The 19,603-nt window shown below is 36.0% G+C and overlaps 1 protein-coding gene across 3 annotated transcripts in view; it reads right to left on the bottom strand.

Annotated features, from left to right (window-relative positions):
- LOC129416087 (zinc finger matrin-type protein 4) overlaps positions 1 to 19,603 on the bottom strand; it is a 117,986-nt gene that overhangs the window by 88,104 nt on the left and 10,279 nt on the right. For all 3 annotated transcript variants that reach the window (XM_055170331.2, XM_055170334.2, XM_055170332.2), the window contains exon 2: positions 4,095 to 4,199. In XM_055170331.2, the coding sequence (XP_055026306.2) occupies positions 4,095 to 4,199 (105 nt within the window). The remainder of the gene's footprint in view (positions 1 to 4,094; positions 4,200 to 19,603) is intronic.

Raw genomic sequence — 19,603 nt, 5'->3', positions numbered from 1 at the left:
GTAGCATTCCTGTATGTGATGCAGTGCCGTGTAAGGGCCCGAGCTAAAAATCTGTCCCTAATATTGTGTAGATTTGTTGCACTTATGATAGATGTTTTTAAGGCATATAAAAGAGAAACATTACAATGTGTTTGTGAAATAAACAGTATAAACATTGCATGCTCTGAAAATCAGTTCTGGAGGCAAATGTTAGCAGACATACCATACTGTATATGTACTGTATACAAGTAAAAAAAAAGAACAAAAAAAACAGAAATATACAATAAATAAGATGTGATGTGAAGAAGAAACAGAAATGTTTGACCCTGATGTGCAGATGACATATAAGAAACTTACACCTTTAATGCATGTACGCACATGCACACACACGCACGCACGCACGCACGCGCACACACACACACACACACACACACACACACACACACACACACACACACTACCAAAAAGAGAAAAAAGTCCAAGATATCCAAAAGTCCATTAAAGTTGCTCTGACAGCTGGAAAGAGTTTAGTGCATCTGAATCCCATAGGAAGAGCTGTAAATGCACCCTGAGTCTCATGTTATCAAACACAACATCTCGATCAGTCTCTCGGTTTTCTTCTCTCAGGCTCTTCAGGGAAATGGCTGCTTGATTTACTGTCTGAAATCAACTGGCCACCAACCGAGTGCCACGGTGAGTTCATCTGACACAGAGTTTCTTTAAGGACACAAATCTTTCTGGATTCTGAAATATATTACGCTGGATGAGCATCTTGCATTGCTTTCCAAAAACATATCTAAAGAAAAATGGCACATTTACTCCAAGCAAAATAACATCTATTCTAAGTAAACTATGAAAATGTACAAAACTCACATAAAAACATTTTTTAAAGAGAAATAAACAGAGTTCCTGTTAATAATACAACCCCAAATCAGAAAAAGTTGGGACACTGTAGAAATTGTGAGTAAAAAAGTAATTGAATAATTTATAAATCTCATCAACTTATATTTTGTTCACAGTGGAATATAGATAACATATCAAATGTTGAAAGTGAGACGTTTTGAGGTGTCGTGCCAGATGTTGGCTCATTTTGGATTTCATGGGAGCTGCACATTCCAAAAAAAGTTGGGACAGGTAGCAATAAGAGGCCAAAAAATTTAAATGTACATATAAGGAACAGTTGAAGGACCAATTTTCAACTTATTAGGTCAATTGGCAACATGATTGGGTATAAAAAGAGCCTCTCAGAGTGGCAGTGTCTCTCAGAGGTCAAGATGGGCAGAGAATCACCAATTCCCCCAATGCTGCGGCGAAAAATAGTTTTCTGAGCTTCTTAGAGAAAAATTGCAAAGAGATTAAAGTTATCATCATCTACAGTGCATAATATCATTCAAAGATTCAGAGAACCTGGAACAATCTCTGTGCGTAAGGGTCAAGGCCGACAAACCATACTGGATGCCCGTGATCTTCGGGCTCTTAGACGGCACTGCATCACATACAGGAATGCTACTGTAATGGAAATCACAAAATGGACTCAGGAATACTTCCAGAAAACATTGTCAGTAAACAAAATCCACCGTGTCATTCGCTGTTGCCAGCTAAAACTGTATAGGTCAAAAAAGAAGCCATATCTAAACATGATCCAGAAGCGCAGGCGTTTTCCCTGGGCAAGGCTCATTTAAAATGGACTGTGGCAAAGTGAAAAACTGTTCTGTGGTCCAAAGAATCAAAATTTGAAGTTCTTTTTGGAAAACTGGGACACCATTTCATCCGGACTAAAGAGGACAATGACAACACAAGTTGTTATTAGCGCTCTTTTCAGAAGCCTGCATCTCTGATGGTTTGGGGTTGCATGAGTGCGTGTGTCATGGGCAGCTTACACATCTGGAAAGGCACCATCAATGCTGAAAGGTTTATCCAAGTTCTACATACATATGCTCCCATTCAGACGTCGTCTCTTTCAGGGAAGACCTTGCATTTTCCAACATGACAATGCCAGACCACATACTGCATCAATTACAACATCATGGCTGTGTAGAAGAAGGATCTGGGTACTGAAATGGCCAGCCTGCAGTCCAGAGCTTTCACCCACAGAAAACATTTGGTGCATTATAAAGAGGAAGATGCGTCAAAGACATATGAGAGTTGAGCAACTAAAAGTCTGTATTAGACAAGAATGGGACAACATTCCTATTCCTAAACATTGGTCCTCCTTCAGCTGTTCCTTATATGTACATTTTCTGGCCTCTTATTGCTACCTGTCACAACTTTTTTTGGAATGTGTAGCTCTCATGAAATCCAAAATGAGCCAATATTTGGCATGACATTTCCAAATGTATCACTTTCAACATTTAATTTGTTATCTATATTCTATTGTGAATAAAATATAAGTTTATGAGATTTGTAAATTATTCCAACTCTTTTTTACAATTTACAATGTTACAGTGTCCCAACTTTTTCTGATTTGGGGTTGTACAAAACAGCAACTGTTGAGATAATTTTCAGGAAAAGCATCACGGTACACTGTGCCCTCCATAAGTATTGGTAAAGAGGGACATTTTGTGTCATTTTAGCTGTTTACCAAAATGTATTCTGGTTACAGTCATATAATGAATACTGGCCCCCTCTTAGCTTTATGTAGATAGTATTCAAATCCAAATTGAAAGAAGGGTTTAGGACACATTTTTAAAGAAATCAAAGGTAACGGGACAGCTGACTCAAAAGCTGTTTTATGGACAGGTTTTGTCTATTTGTTAAAATTTCCTCATAAGGTCTGGAGATGATTTTAGTGTGGCATTTGGAAGCTGTATGTGGTTAAACGCATCACACGACCGGAGGAAGACAAGAAGTTGTGGTTTAAAAGTGCATATTTTTTATTTTTCTTGTCAAAAATGACAATTGTTTCGCTAGATAAGACCCTTATGCCTTATTTGGGAGCCCTTTGAAACTTCATTGAAACTGCAATTTTAAACTGCATTAAAACTGTTACGTGTTGGGGTCCATTAAAGTCCATTAAAATGATAAAAATCCTGGAACGTTTTCCTCAAAAAACATAATTTCTTCTCGACTGAACAAAGAAAGACATCAACATTTTGGATGACATGGTGGTGAGTAAATTATATGGATTTTTTTAAGAAAATTGACTAATCCTTTAAGCTGAGAGTGCCAATGACTGAAACTGGGATACATTTTGATAAAATAACATGAAATGTCCCTCTGTTCCAATACGTATAGATGGCAGGTTGTATATTGACAAGAGGTTAACAATACTTCAAGTTGAACAGAAAATGTGACCCCATCTGTGAAATCCATGCTAAAGTCTCATAATCTATTTATCAAAGTAGGAGCATCAAAGTTTGATTTCACTTATTCATTTCACATTAACTTTAATCTTTGACATGACCTTAGTTACTCAGTCAATATTAAAGATATCAAGATTATTTTCACAGACGTCATTTACATTATGTAGGGTGATTTTATGTAGAAAAATCATAAATAAAAAAGCTGGGTTTTCACACACAGGGTCACAAATATCAACCCTTTGTGCGCCAGCCAACATGTAATGCTGTATTGCCAGACGTGGCACATTGTGATATCTGAGAGCGATTACTTAAGACAAAGGTTCGATGGCAAGAGATCTGAAGTATTACCGTAACACCAAACAGAGTTTATTGGCTCATGGTGAAGCTTTGTAAACCTATCTTGCTAAAGTATCCTGTTAACTCGACCCGTTCCCTCAGTTACACTGATTCTGTGCTGAAGGAGTTTGTCCTCATTAGAGAGCTCATTAATCTGGTGATTGCCGACTCGGGGTCTAGGGAACCGTACTTGAGAGATGTAAATAATGCAGAGGGATGCTTTAATAGTCAATCATTAAGTTACTCGTGAAGGTCTTGTGGGTCTGGGAAAAGGTGCACTGCATTACAACTTTAAAAGCAGCAGGTGAAATATACATGAGAGAAGCATTTAGGTTACAAATGATTATTACATCCCTGATGAGCAATTGATGAGATCTGCTTTTAACGTAATGCATGTCACTGATGCGTGTGTGTGTGACGGGGGGGGGGGGGAGAGAGAGAGAGAGAGAGAGAGAGAGAGAGAGAGAGAGAGCTCACCTCATAGTGTGCCACACGTTGGGATTCGGATATCAGCTGAGCGTTGCAGATGTTACAGTAGCTCTCAGTGAAGAGTACTTCATCGCCAGCTCCAGCAGACTTCATCTGATCACACAAAAACAAACATAAGACCAACACTTACATCTATAATATTAATATTCACATTACAGTTTTTCTCTCTCGCTGTTTCAAAACACTTTGTTTAACCTCCACATCATCAAGTCTGTTGTGCACAAGATTTAAGCAAATTCTCATTGTTTTGGACAAATTGCAAATGCTTTGATATGATCATGCAGATGATTATGTACAATTTGCTTATGTCATTTTCATCAAAATGCATTATGCTGGTTTCTGTTGACTACACCTCAAAACATTTAGGAATTAGTACATATTATATTTCTACAAGGCATGTCATGAAAAATTGTTGACCTTTGTGTCATAATCTGTTACTGTAAGCATGTTTTTTTTTCTTTTGTAAACGTGTACTAAAGTGATAATTGCTGTCAAGTGCATCTTGAAATTTTGAGTTACACAAAATGTAACATTACTTATGTGGTGTTCAGACCAGCCACGGTAGAGGCATCAAGCGCAAGTGATTTCAATTAAGTCAATGTAAAGAAGTGTTGACGTGCAACTGAAGATCTCCCAGCGCAAATTGTCGCGGGAAACGCGCAAGTTGAAAAATTTAAACGATGGTGGAAAAACGTGCAGCGTTAACCAATCAGAAGCTTGCTCCAGTAGTTACGTGATTACAGGAAGTGAGCAGAGTAGCAGAAGCCCCTCCCATGATGCGAATTTCAACACGTGAATGTTTGGATGACTAAAATTTCGCGCGCAAACTAGACGCGGTAGAAGCGAATTTGACGCCTCAAAGTGTACAGTGAACCTTTTAATTTTGTATTTATATATATATATATATATATTATACATAAATATATAAATATATATATATATATATATATATATATATATATATATATATATATATATATATATATATATATATATATATATATATATATATATATATATATATATATATATATATATATTTTTTCTGTAAATAAATTACACACATTGTGATTTTGAAAAAAAAAATATATATATATATATATATATATTTTTAAACCACAATGTGTGTAATTTATTTACAGAAAAATTTTGAAAATGCACAGTTTACATCAGAAAATGCTGACACATATAATTGTGTACACTTGGTATATTGACAACATGGCTAAATATTTTCATGAACAATGACACAAGGACTTCTCATTTTGATGGGACTGACATGTTCACCGATGTAAAAAATTACTTTTAAAATTTTAATTAAGGATTTTGAACAAGTTGCAGGCTTTTGCAGGACCTCCATGATGTTGTGCAGTTTGTACGAATTGTTCTGAGAAATGCACGCATTATTTTGCAAATGTAAAAAATTATTCAAGAAATGCCCCAAAGCAACTGAGAAAAACTGTAAATTGCTGTCAAGTAAATACTGAGTTACAGAAAATTTGACGTTTCTTACAGCATACCGTGAACCTTTCTAATTTTGTTATTTTTTATTTGTACTGTAAAATATATATATTTTTCAAAATAACAATGTGTGTAATTTGTTTACAGAAAAAAAGTGAAAATGTGAATTTGTCCAAAGCTTACATCAGAAAATAATGACACATATAATTGTGTACACTTTTTAACATCTTGTCTTGTTTGCAGGACATATGATGTTGTGCAGTTTGTCCAAATTGTTCTGAGAAATGCACGCTAGACTAAAATAAACAGAATCAGCCTGATCTCGCAAGATTTGTTAAAATTTGCATTGTGTATACAAATACACAAATGATTGCACAATAATACAGAAAATGTACAATTATTGGCATTTGGCTGAAACATACAAATGTCATGCAGTGAAATGACGTGAAAGCCAAGTATAGTAACTCATACTGTGTCCTCTGCATTGTAAAACAGTTATGAGAGTTAAGTTTCTCATACACTCCCCTGATCTCCTATTGGTTTGAAAACAAAAAGTGGAAAAAATACCATTCAGCACTTACAGAAAAAAAGATTCAAGAAATAAGGTAATCCCAGGAATTCACCCATCAAAGCATATCCTTAATATATTATTGAAAAGCATGTGTTAAGAATTCAACATCTGATTTTTGCCATCCGTGTGATTTTGATGTGATTGTGAAGCATCAATTATTCAGAGTTTGGAGTGCGGGAGCAAATCTGTGGTCAGTCCTGAAGCTGGTTTATTTCTGATATCTAAAGAGGTCAGGTGTAATTTGTCACAGATGACTCAGAGTACCCAGAAATGTTTGATGAAGGCATGAAGTACATGGAGTACATATCAAAATGTGCCCATCATGACAGCTGGGAACAACCTGGACCTTTTCATCAGCAGGACACTAAAGTAACACAGATAGTCATTATTTCACACGTACATATAAAAGACTACCTGTGAGAGTCCTTGACAAATATTTAGGGCAATTACCAGATGCATCACTTTAGCATGCATTGTTTTAGTAGTTTAACTAGTTTACAGTGGTGTTGTACAGGTCCTAATAAAGTGTGATGTATTGTGATACACCGGTGAATCCTTCACACTCCGCACCAGCCAGCAAGATTGTCTATGCAAATTGCGATCAGTGATAATTTTGTGGGTTTGTGCCATTATCTGATTTGCATAATTTATTTAGTGAACTGGCCTGGGTGATAAAATGACAATGTATGCAAATCAACAATGTTATTAACAGGCCTGATTACACCCACAGAGTTAGTAGCAAGTAAATTAAATACTCTATACAGCATATACAAAATGTTTGCTTTTCAGTGTTATCAGTTATAAATTTATTCACACCAAACATCAACTGTGTTTTAGCCAGAATTAACTATAAAGGGAACCAGATTTTATGCTAACAGTCTATAAAGTCTAGTTATGGAGAGATATATTTTACAACTGTAGTGATTTTACCGTATGGCGGTTTCACACCGCACGCGTGAGCAGCGTGTGAGGAGAGCGTTTGCCCCACGTGGCCATTGTGCTTTCACACAGGTGCGTTTGCAAAAATCTCAAGTTCACATTGCTTTATTTTACATACATTTATGAGCAAAACCTCTTCAAGATGCTTCTTGACTGTCTATATAGCTGTGATTTGTTTAATCCACATTGTTTTCATGCCAAATATGCACTGCTCATGCGTGCGTTAGAGCGATATATTGCAGCGGCTGGTATTATAATTTTTTATTATCGGCTTCGACCGATAAATCTTTTCAGTCGGTCATGATGTTTCTAATAAAATAAAAAACTAAGATGTAAAGTCAAAGTCTGACAGACGTTGGACAGTTAAAGGATCAATCATTTTTAACTTTGATGTTACGTTGTGATGTTACGTTGTATTACACACAACAACGCTGTGCAGCAAAGTCTTATTCAGACAGTATAGTGAGATGTCAGATTAGCAGTACATATGCATGTCTTTTAAATATTTGTATGTAAAAAGGGTATATTTACAAATATTATGTATGATAATGTTTACCGTTTACTATAAGCCGCTGTTTTTTTTCATAACTTGGTGCTGCGTCTTATAGTCAGGTGCGCCTTGTAAGTCAGTATGAATTAATTTTGACTTTTATGAGGCAAGAGACATCATTACCATGTACAGCCGTGAGAGTCCGCCATATGCTGCTTCTGTATTTATGTAATTCAATGGATTCGGTAATGTGGAATGACGAGTATGTGAACTTCATGCTAGTTGGCTTGTTTGGTTAATTTAGACTATTCAACCTTCCAGGTAAGTCCTGTATGCTATGGTTTATCGTTTAAATAACTGATTATATTACCTTAACATACAGACATCTATTCAGCCTGCTGTTCTGTCTGTTATTGTTTAGTTGAATAACTTGCCTTTCCAGATTAAATGTCTGTTCTTCGGCTTCGATTTGTGAAATAATTTTCTAAATAAACGCGGCGTTAGTCCACCGCGACTTATATATGTTATTTCGTCTTAATGACGCATTTTTGAATGATGCGTCTTATATTCTGGTGCGGTTTATAGTCTGGAAAATATTGTATTTAGAAACAAACAAAATATTGGTGCTACTTTCTCATTTACTATACAGTGTTTCCCCTACCATTATAAAAGGGGGGCGCCCCGCCCTCCTAACGGCTCGACACGCCCCCCTTGAAGGTCAAGTAAATTTGATTTGATTTTCTTTAAAGCGCTAGGGAACAATTTGTTATTTTATTAAATAAACTATAGCCCCCAAGTGATATGTTATTTATCTAATTTCCACAATGGCATATCTATTCTGTCTGTGTTTGCGCGTTTACAATTATCCAATTGAGTGCGCACATTTATATTTTACTGTTCGGCTTAATTTACTGAGCATACCCTCTTTCGTGTTGTGTGCCTCTCTCTCTACCATAACTGAAAAGGTGACGTTGTTTTCAAAGTCTGTTCCTCCGTATACTTTCTTTTTTTGCGTAAACATCAACAGTCACGGATGTTACTGACAGAGAAGACGAGTTTATGACTTTCCCACACACACGAGTACATTCTCTCCCTCTCTTACATGATAGTCAATGGTAGTCAATGTATATACAATTTGTAAGTACAGAAGTGTTTGATCTTAGTTATCATATATGTACACTCTAAATACCTGTAGTTTACCCTAACTTGCCTGTAAATACTAAATACTTAAATTGTACATTTATTTGTAAGTACAGTAATGTTTCAGTATACCTACACTATAAGTATGTATCTGTTATTCCCCAGTACTTATCTAGAATTACATAATAACTACCAAGTATGTACCACTGGTAAGTACAGTAATGATACCAATTAATTACCATGTAGATACCTAAAAGTACGTACCACACATTTGTCGGTAAGTACAACTTATTTACCATATATGTACAAGGTAAGTACACGTACTGTAAAATAAAGTGCGTTTTCCAAGAAACAGCTTAAACTTGTTATAATAAAAAGCAACTACAGTATAAAAAGGCAAATATTACAGTGGCATTAAACATTTTTTCCTGAATCAGCCCTTGTTAGTGACCTCTTTTTATCCAAGCCCTCTGTGCACATTCAGAAACAAAACCTGTTTCACAAATTGAATTTCAGTGATTAGAATTGTATTATGACACATCAGCGATCTCTGAGAGCCGCACTGAGCAAGGCTAATTTAATATGCTGGGATTTTTATTTCCACTGAATGACACAGAGTCCCGTGAAAGTGTTCAGACGCTCAAAACAGGAGAGAGAATTAATTTATCCTTGCCTTTATTTCAAGGATACGAGCGCAGGAGGAATAAGCTCCACCATCTGGATGAGAAAAGTTACATTATAGGATTTCTAGTGATGTGGGAAAGAATTGTAAGCGATTACACTGTTAAACAATGTAATTTGTAATACAAATGACCTTTTAGTACGTACATGTCAAGTTTCAGCACAGTAATTAAAAGCTTTTTCCATTCACAGGGGTGCAATTTAGTTTTGTTTTACTGCCATTAACTTCCTGCTGAGTGTGAACGCCGGCCAGCCTCTCCACGTTACTACGGTAAAAGAAGCTGGAAGTGATGCTGTCAGGGAGTTACTAGGGTGATCTTGGCAGTTGCTATGGTGTTTCTAGGGTGCTTGCTGCTAGGGCATTGATAGGTGGTCACTATAGTGTTTTGAGGGCATTGAAATTCAGTTGCTAAAGGTAAGCTAGGGCCTTACTTAGTGGTTGCCTCAGCAAGCACTACAAATAAAAATGAGAATCTGTAGGATTGTGCAACAGGTCATTACAAAGACAGCTGAGTTCACCTGCACCTGTCCTTCTCTTCATTAGTATCAATATCTCACATGTGTCTCTATGACTTGTTGTGAGACATCACTGTACACTGACATCGCCTGCGTGCTGGCTGTGTCTGGGTCCAAAATTATAATGAGGCACCAAACAAACGGCGGCCAAGTAAAACGTCCAATCTGCGTCTTTATGAGGTGAGAAAACTTTCCATACCAGCAGGTAGTAGTTGGTATTCACTACTTAAAATGAGAAACCAGATAAGAGAGAACAAAGCAGCGAACCACAGATGGATTTGTGATATATCTGTAATGTCTTACGAGCCACATCATTTTAAAATATTTACATATAAGAATGAGATATGCAAAGAAACAAGATGACCGTTTGTGCGTTACATCCTGACTTTGTGGTTTTCTTGCATCATCACTTGAGTTTTACTGCTTGTGCAATGGAACAGCCAATCACAATGATCCGATTCCCAGAGGACCACTGCTGCACATTTAAAATTGAATCGGCAAAAAAAAAAAAAAAGTGCCAGTGACTTATTTTAGCAGATGATGCGGAACACACCTGAAAAAATAAAGTCAGATGATGCTCAAAACCTGGCAGACCACAGACTGTTGACTCTTTGCCTTAAGTGGCACAATTTGGAGAAAAAGCCAAAAATACATTGCATGGGTTATTATGATCGATTTTTCTTTTATGCCAAAAAATCATTAGTTTATTATTTAAAGATATTTAAAATATGTTCCATTCTACTAATATGCATATGCAAGTTTATTTATATGTATATATATATATATATATATATATATATATATATATATATATATATATATATATATATATATATATATATATATATATATATATATATATATATATATATATATATATATATAAATGGTTCTTCTATGCCATCACTGCAAAAAAAAACTTTTTTGGCACATTTAGTAAAATTGAAGGAACTATTTTTGGTGATATAAAACTTTAAATTTCTTAAAGCATAAAGTTTATGTTCAGTGGAAATAAGTTTGTTGGAAGTTTGTTAACCATGTTCAAATTTTGTGATAATGTCATTGTGATATTTAACCGAAGTGCCACATTGTGCTACTGTAAGTCTCATGCACAGCTCTGAATGCAGCTTTAACATGTCATTTACACAGAACCAAAGCCTATAACCCAAGCCCACCTAAAACTATAACACGTTCTTTACTGCCTTGATAGCTCTTCTGCAATAAAAGCAAATCTAGTGAGTAACATTATCATCTCATAATTTTATCATCTTAAGGACATCGCATAGCTACAGATACAAAACCTTGTGCAGTTTCTTTCAAGGCACGACTGCGTTTGCGTAAGTGTAAACTCACCACACATCAAATCACTGAAAGACATGATTTGTATATGTGCCCATTTCAGCCTGCGGGACGAGCTGCGAGTGTCTGCAGCAGCTTACTCACGAAACTCCTCTTCATCAGAGAGGAGTCATTACACCTCCCTATTCCTTCTGCCTCCTGACGTGGCTCAGCACGCTTCACACTATCACAACAAGCCGACAGGATGATGTTGCCCTGCTTCTTTCACAGCCAGTACGGTGAAAATCACTGACAGCTCTTAATGTCATGCATATAGAGCTCTCACTCCCCTCCTCTATCTTGACTCATGCCACTGTCAGACAGAGAAACACACTTGTTTGTTTGAAAGAAGATGGTGTTCCTCAGGGAAGGATACAGTGATGAGAGAGAGAGAGAGAGAGAGAGACCCAGAATTGGTTAAGAAGTAAACTTCTTGAGGTCTCACCAAGATGCTTTAAAAAACAGTATTGAACGAGTTCCCATCTATTCTGGGCCCTTATTGGCTGATTCTCCTCATGAATTCATAGGGGTGTAAATCGGCATTTCATTACGATCCAGTACAATATCGATTTTCAACCCTTTATCACGTAACTTCGTGAGTGTTTTCCGTGACACTGACACGTTTTTCCGCATTTTTTGTGTAAATATGTAACGTATTTCTGTTTTGTCGTATCATTGCACTTCGGTTTAGAGTTAGTTTTGGTGTTTGCGTTAGGATGTCACTTTAAGTATTGGTTTCAACCATTTTTTCATGATTTATTTTTTTTATATTTTATGATTTTTAAACTATTGTCGCATTAGGGTTAGAGTTGGGAATTGGGTAAGAATGTAATTTTATGTAAATCTAACCCTAAACCGAAGCGATAATGGTAAGAAAATAGGACAAAACAGTTGAGTAACCAATACGTGACAGTGACACGTAAACAGAAATACAGTATGTGACATGTTCACGCAAAAAGGCAGAAAACGTGTGAGTGTCACGGAAAAGACTCACAAAATTATGTGATTATAGGTACGTAATTTCGTGATACTGGGTTGCGATTTTATATGCCAGTGATGCGATTTTTGCCAAAATGTGCAATAGTGATACAGAGCCCCTAAGGTGACATTGGAGTAAAAAAATCTAAAGTTTAGTTTCATGTGCTCACGCGAAACCTTCATGTGCAGAATTTTTTCTTAAAGTTTAGTTTCGCGTGCGAAAGTTTCACGTGAGCACGCGAAACTAAACTTTAAGAAAATATTCTGCACATGAATGTTTCACATGAGCACATGAAAGTTTTAACTGAGCACATGAAACTAAACTTTCGCTTGCGCACGCGATAGTTTCACGTGCACACGCGAAAGTTTCACGTGAGCATGCGATAGTTTTACGTGCGCGTGCGAAACTAAACTTTATGTAATTTTTGCTCTATGTCCCCTTAGGGGCTCTGTATAGTGACAATCACTGAGGTAGATTTTGAAAATATTTAATTAAATTGAAAAATAAATTAACATAAAAATAAAGCTGTTAAATTTAAGAATTTGATCTGTCACACAACTTCAGATCTAACATTCAAACAAGTTTTGCTGCGATAAAGTGTTTTTTAAAGTGTTTTCTCTTTAAAAAAATCAAATGATGAACATGTTTAGGAGAGAGGACACTGCGTTTTAAAGACACGCTCGTCTTCTGCCTCTTTCGCTGTGTTTTTGTTGCTACAACCGCTTTGTTGCTGCATTGCATTCACTTGCGATTGCTAGCATAGAAAATAAACAAAAATGTGTGCTTTGGTGGAAACGCGTAGATGATCGTTACGACAAGGAATGAGGATGCGGAGAGTGTCAAAATAAAGGTACCTCAAATAGATTTTATGTGTAGCATCGATGCATTGGATCGTTAAAAATAAAATCGATCCATATAGATTTATTGTTACACCCTTATGAATTCAGTCACTGAGCCACCAGCACTACACCATCGGCTCCGACCAATATATATATGTATATATATGTATATATATATATATATATATATATATATATATATATATATATATATATATATATATACACATATATATATATATACACATACATATATATATACAGTGTATACATTTTTTGTTTTGTAATGAATGAAATTTAAATGTTGGCACAAATTTAAATGTATCTGTTTGGGTTTGTGAAGATCCAGATGCTCACTGTAATGAGTAACGTTAAACTTTATTTTAGTGTAAAAGAATGATGGTAAACATCTGCTACAGTAAATGAGCTAAACTTTTCCACCACATGATATCATTAGGGCTCTCTCAAATAAATGTGTTTATAAGCTACAGAACAGCAATTAGTGACAGCATCTTAATACATATGGTAGCACATGGCACATTAGGATCTGTTTTAAGTGATGCGGAGCAAAACAACTTAATTCCTTGCTGTTCAGCATCTAATATAGAGAGGATTATTCGACTGTCAGGCTGCTGTGTAGAGCCTGACATCGACAGTGCTCCTAAATGATCCGCTCGCTTTCCACGTAATCTGATAATCGGCACTATTACGAGCTTCAGTGCGCCGACTGTAACGTCTGTAGATCAGGGTTACAGTACCAAAGATCAAACTTTCTTTTACAGTGGCCCAAATCCACGCAGCAGTACATCGGTCTCTACGGAGATATTCTGATGTGAAAATGCATATGTAAATGAAATTAATTTTGGCAAGTGAGAAAGCCTAAGGCTCTCTTGTCTGGCACAGAATCCCACAGACGCATCTCTTCAAAGCACCAGAGCCCTAAAAAGTTGATGAGAACTTTTTCTAATCGCCCATCCACCAGCACGAGGGAAGCATTAAAAATACATCATCCAGAAGACGAAAGAGAAGTGGGATTACTCTCTCCCTCCGCAGTCTCTCATCGCCACCCCGTCGAGAAGAGGAGCGGCCTCAGAAATTTCTTCATCTTCGTATATCGCAATTAGGAGCGTTTCCTGTACTCATCTGCACTACAGGTTGACCCACTGTTGATTAAAACATCTGAGAGCACAGAGTTTTATCTGATGAACCCTTTGCAGTGAGACTAATGTATATCAAAAGAAAAAGGCTGAACTACAGTCCTGCAAACAGAATTGGGTTTTCTGTTGCTTTTCCTGTGAAAATTAACTGATTTATTGCTGCTTTTGTTGTTGGTCAGAATGCATATAATGTGTGCATGAGTTTAAAAACTGTCACATCAGTCAAAACAAAAAGAGATAAACACAGAATGTCCAAACTCAGGATGCTGAACTAGACATTCTTGAAACAATTTGATTAGTGAGGTTAACTAGTTTATGACAATTTTAAATATTGTATTCATTTGACAGCACCTTAAACAGGATTAATAAAAAGGTCACCTTGTCTGTAACATTGAGACTAAAGTCTCATAATCTATTGAGATTAGCATTAGTAATTTTACATTAAATTCTATAATACCAGTCCAGGATTTCCCGCAGCACTTTGCAGTTCGGGTGGCCCGCCTAAGCTGGGAAACCCTTAACTAGGTCTTCCAAAAAATAAAACATAAAATTCGTTGCGCAAAAGGCCTTCAAGTGCATCTCGGAGAATAGCGCGGACGCGCGCCACACTGCCGAAATGAAAGACGTGGTCTGTCACTGTCTGGAGGATAGCCAGTTGATAAAAGAAAACTGTAAGTGGACTTATGTTTGGGGTTTATTTAAGCTTGTTATTGTATTCGTTTATAGTTCTTCCAAATTTAAAGTAAGTTAGCAGGTGATTTTGTTCTTTGAGCAACCTGCTAGCTAGGTTTCACGTGCCTGTTGATTAGATAAAATTGTTGAGCGCACTTGCTCACGTTATTTATTTGCATTATTTAAATGCTACAGTAGTTACACTCGTTTAAGATAATGTAATGAATAGTGGGAAATAATCTGTTTTTACAATCTTCGCGCTATCTATCATCGTTCGCCAGATGTTTTACAATAACTGCTTCAGTTTGTGTTTATTAACCCTTTAGTTTCACTTCATCACACAGCTATTCCCGTTAGAGGTAAAAACATTTAATTCATTAATAATCTATGTTCATTTTCTGTCATAGTTTCTTCAAAATTCAGTTTTATTTGAGTGTTTTAAATAAAAATATTTTCATTTTCATCCACCTGCCCAACCCTACCACCTTAACTAACACATTTTATGCGGAAAACCCTGAGATTAGCATCAAAGTTTGATTTCACATTAAATTCAATCTTTGACGTGACCTTACTCTGTCAATATTTAAGGTAAGAAGATATTTTGATAAATGATATTAAGCGCTGCACTGATTTTTATAGTAGGAAAAACAAATACTATGGAAGTCAATCAACTGTGTGCTATAGAAACCCTAAAAATGGGTTTTTCGTCTTTCATGTAAAGCTGCGTTGAAACAATACAACATGGTAAAAGCCCTGAATAATTAAATTTAACCACTTAAAAAAAGTTTTCTTATGTGAACAATGTCTCTGAATGTAAGAACATGTACTATATGAACACCCCTAATACAGGATTGGGCTCCAATTTAACTCTTTCACCGCCATTGACGAGTTATCTCGTCAATTAAGAAAAAACGCTTTCCTGCCAATGAGAAGTTTTTCTGGCAATCCATATTTTTGCTATTATCCACTAGGTGGTGCTCTTACCCAACTTATAAAACACTAAAGCATCCACTGATCCAAAAACTGTAAAAACTCTGTGTATGTTTTGATCATCGCTCTGAATCTGATCTCTAACTAAATTCCTTTACAAAAATGCAATTATCTCAGCCTTTTGCTCAAAATTTGGTATTTTTGAAAAAACCTACCCATATTTGAGAGGTGATAAAAAAGAACAAATGAAGATAGAATTAAACTTTTTTTATGAAAGTAGAGGGTCTGTTCTTTCATTTGATATGTCTTTTATATGTTTATATATTTTCTGGAAGGCATTTAATTTTTGTGGACATCATAAAAAATTCTGGTGTTGGCTTGCAACCTTTTTGGAGTTAATAACCCTACAGACTCCTACATCCGCAAAACTGGAACAGAATAAGCAGAGCTTTACGTGCTATTGTGGTCTTGATCAGAGTTATTACATCGATTTTGCATTTTAATATTTTGCTATTAAAAATTATTTAAAGATTATAAAAAGGCAAGCTTTTCTCCAAAATTAGCACTCTATCAGAAAGCACTGACATTTACATTTCATAGATGCAAATCCAATGTACTGACCCACCTGGTCATTTAGACTTTCTGAAAATGCCACCCAGTCACTAAGCTAATACAGATTTTTCCCTCTTGCTATTTGCATAGTCAAATACAGCAATGTATTAACTGTGGATTCCAGCGGGATGTGAGCTACTGTGTATAGTGCCATTTTAAAGGGTAATGGACCAGAACATTAGCATCATAAGCTCATTTATAGATTAGAGACGGCCTTTAGACGGACGCTTACATCCTCACTAAAATATTATTTACTCAAACAAAATACAAAAAACAGTCATTACTACAAAATCAAATAATGGGAAAATTTACAGCATTGACTTTTAAATGTAAAGTATATGATCTAAAGACGCTGCCACCATATTTACCAGAGGAATAGTCTGGATAAGCCATGACTTTTAAAAGATACTATATGGATGGAAACAAACTGATTTTAACTGTGCATGTTCTGCAATTTGTAAAAAGCTGTAAATTCATCCTGATCTCAAGTGAAAATTTACCCAATTTACCATGGCGACTTTCTCAGGTATGACTTTGTACGATATGAATCATTCAGGAACGTATGATTATCCGAAAAAAGGCACAAATGAAACCCCGTTGCTATCCCCAACGTCACAATGGCAAATGCAGACCGCACTAAAATGTACAATTGAGATAAATCATATAATTAAGCCATCTTATAAATCAGTTACCTATTGCCATTTGATGCAAATTTCTTTTGTACATGAAGTGTTTTTTTGTAAAAGCTAGCCTTACCGTTTCATAAGGAAAAAAAGCTTGAATGACTTTTCCCCAGCACCTTATTCTCCTGTATAGCTCAATGGCATTGCATTGCATTGCATTAGCAGGACAAAAGGTCATGGGTTCAAACTCACTTCGGATAAATGAACCTGCCAAATGCATGAACATAAATGCACTAAAAGAATGATAAACTACACTGATAAAGTATCAACCTAATGCACAAACAACAAACCAACATCTCACCTTTAGGAGACTCAAATTCATAACAATGACGGGTCATTTATAGTTGAGATAAAAGTTGAGAATGGCACGCAAACCTTGAATCTGAATGAACAACCCACAACCACTTAGCTATAACATGTCAGTCCAAATTGAAATCAAACCCCTAACCCTCATTCAGCTTGAGAAGAGAGAGCACAAGAACGTTAGAGAAGAGCTAATGCCCCTTTGTAAAAACTTGCAGCTTAATGTTTTGTGTAGGCTGTTGGTGTGTGGAGAAGATACGCGTTTCCATGATCTCGTCCATTATTCAGTTTGTGTGTGAGCTATCGCACAAACACCTCCGCTCTCCGGGGGTCTTTTGGTTCATTTCACAATGCCCTGGATACGGTCTATGGCTAAATGTGGGCTGCAGCTGATATCAGAGCTTCCAAGAAAAGCTTTTGAATAAATGCCTGTTTACTCACTTTAAAGAAGACAGAGGATTACTCCCGTCAGCCAAACCCTCTCTAGGAATGACGGGACAACTCAGAAATGCAAGCATCTGCTGTATATTAGATACGTGCTCTCCAATGATCGCGCTACAGACGCTACAGTTTCGTATTTTTCTTAAAAGCAATCCGTTTAATTGCACTACAGTCTGAGGGTTTCTTCATTAGTGTCTGATGAATAAATGTAATTAATTGCATGTTAATGAAAAAAGCTTTTCACACAGCTGTGGAAATAGATGCTTTTGACACAACCAAGTGTATATGAATATTGATTTTCATATTGTATTTACTAAGGACTGGACGCTCTAAAACGCCACACTGTTTCTGCACCACACACCCCCTTTACACCTACATGCAATAACCTCAGAAAAGTGTAAACACAGTGACACCCTTAAAACTACTTTTTTAAGTGGGGGGGGTGCTATTTCATGCATTTGACTTATTAACACAGTTGTAATCCTCATGCTAAACAAATGCAAAGTGTAAAAAAGCAGATTAGCGTGTGACGGAGTATTTCTGGGCCAAATTCATGCATCATGCATTTTTTTGAACATTTAACTTTTTTATTTTAATGAGTTTCATTTAGAAGAAATCAACCATTAAAATTCTCCTACATACTAACATTTGCTACATTACATGCAACCAGTTTGTAATCAAAATGATGGACTGAAAAGGCTTCAGGTAAACACCTTGAAATTCAATTTGTAACTGTAAAAACATTGTATAATCCAAACTGTGAGTTTTGTGACCCATTAAACCAAATTATCCCATTAAATGGTGAGTATATCCAGTGTGGAGATGAGCAGGAACAGTTGCCTTGCATGAAAATCCAAATTTTTTATTTGTTAAAAAACAACAGCATCAAAAAACAACAACAAAAATAGCACAGCAAACATTGTGGTCAGTGACCCTATAGGCTTTGTATTGGCAAAATTTGGCCCGTGGTGAAAACTAATTGAGGAACCTGACACTATGCCCTCCCATCGAGTGGCATTTTCTGATCTGTGACTTCAGTTAATATTTCAAATGTCAGTTCGGTTAGAAGCAAATATTTGTATTGATGAATGTAATTTGATTATTTATGTGTTTTTTGTGTTTTGATAGATATTTTGTCTTTTTTATTCAGGCTACTTGCATTCATTTCTGGTTACCAAAAACTGAAGAGGATTTTGAAATTTTGGGAGCCTGTTTGGGCAGAAAATACAGTGGTGAATGAGATATATTGATAAAGTTAACGTGTAGCAACTAATGTTGGATTTTTTTACTAATAACATAACTTCCATAATTATTTGTTTTTTTACATTACATTATTTATTTTGGATGTTTAAAATTTACCATGCAGCTGCTTCACAGAACGTTATAAAACATTTAAAAACTTCAGTGTAAAGTCTATTAATTAACTGATAATTATAATATCAAGGTAAATAATTGATAATTATGATTTTTGTCAAAATCGTGCAGCCCTAGATTACACTCACCTAAAGTATTATTAGAAACACCTGTTCAATGTCTTATTATTGCAATTATCTAATCAACCAATCACATGGCAGTTGCTTCAATGCATTTATTTTGAGCGTGGCATGGTTGTTGGTGCCAGACGGTCCGGTCTGAGTATTTCACAATCTGCTCAGTTACTGGAATTTTCACGCACAACCATTTCTAGGGTTTACAAAGAATGATGTGAAAAGGGAAAAACATCCAGTATGTGGCAGTCATGTGGGCGA

This window comes from Misgurnus anguillicaudatus, chromosome 11, assembly GCF_027580225.2.
Source record: "Misgurnus anguillicaudatus chromosome 11, ASM2758022v2, whole genome shotgun sequence".
Lineage (NCBI taxonomy): Eukaryota > Metazoa > Chordata > Actinopteri > Cypriniformes > Cobitidae > Misgurnus > Misgurnus anguillicaudatus.
The sequence above is the reverse complement of the archived record's forward strand: the minus strand, read 5'-3'. Positions and strand labels throughout refer to the sequence as shown.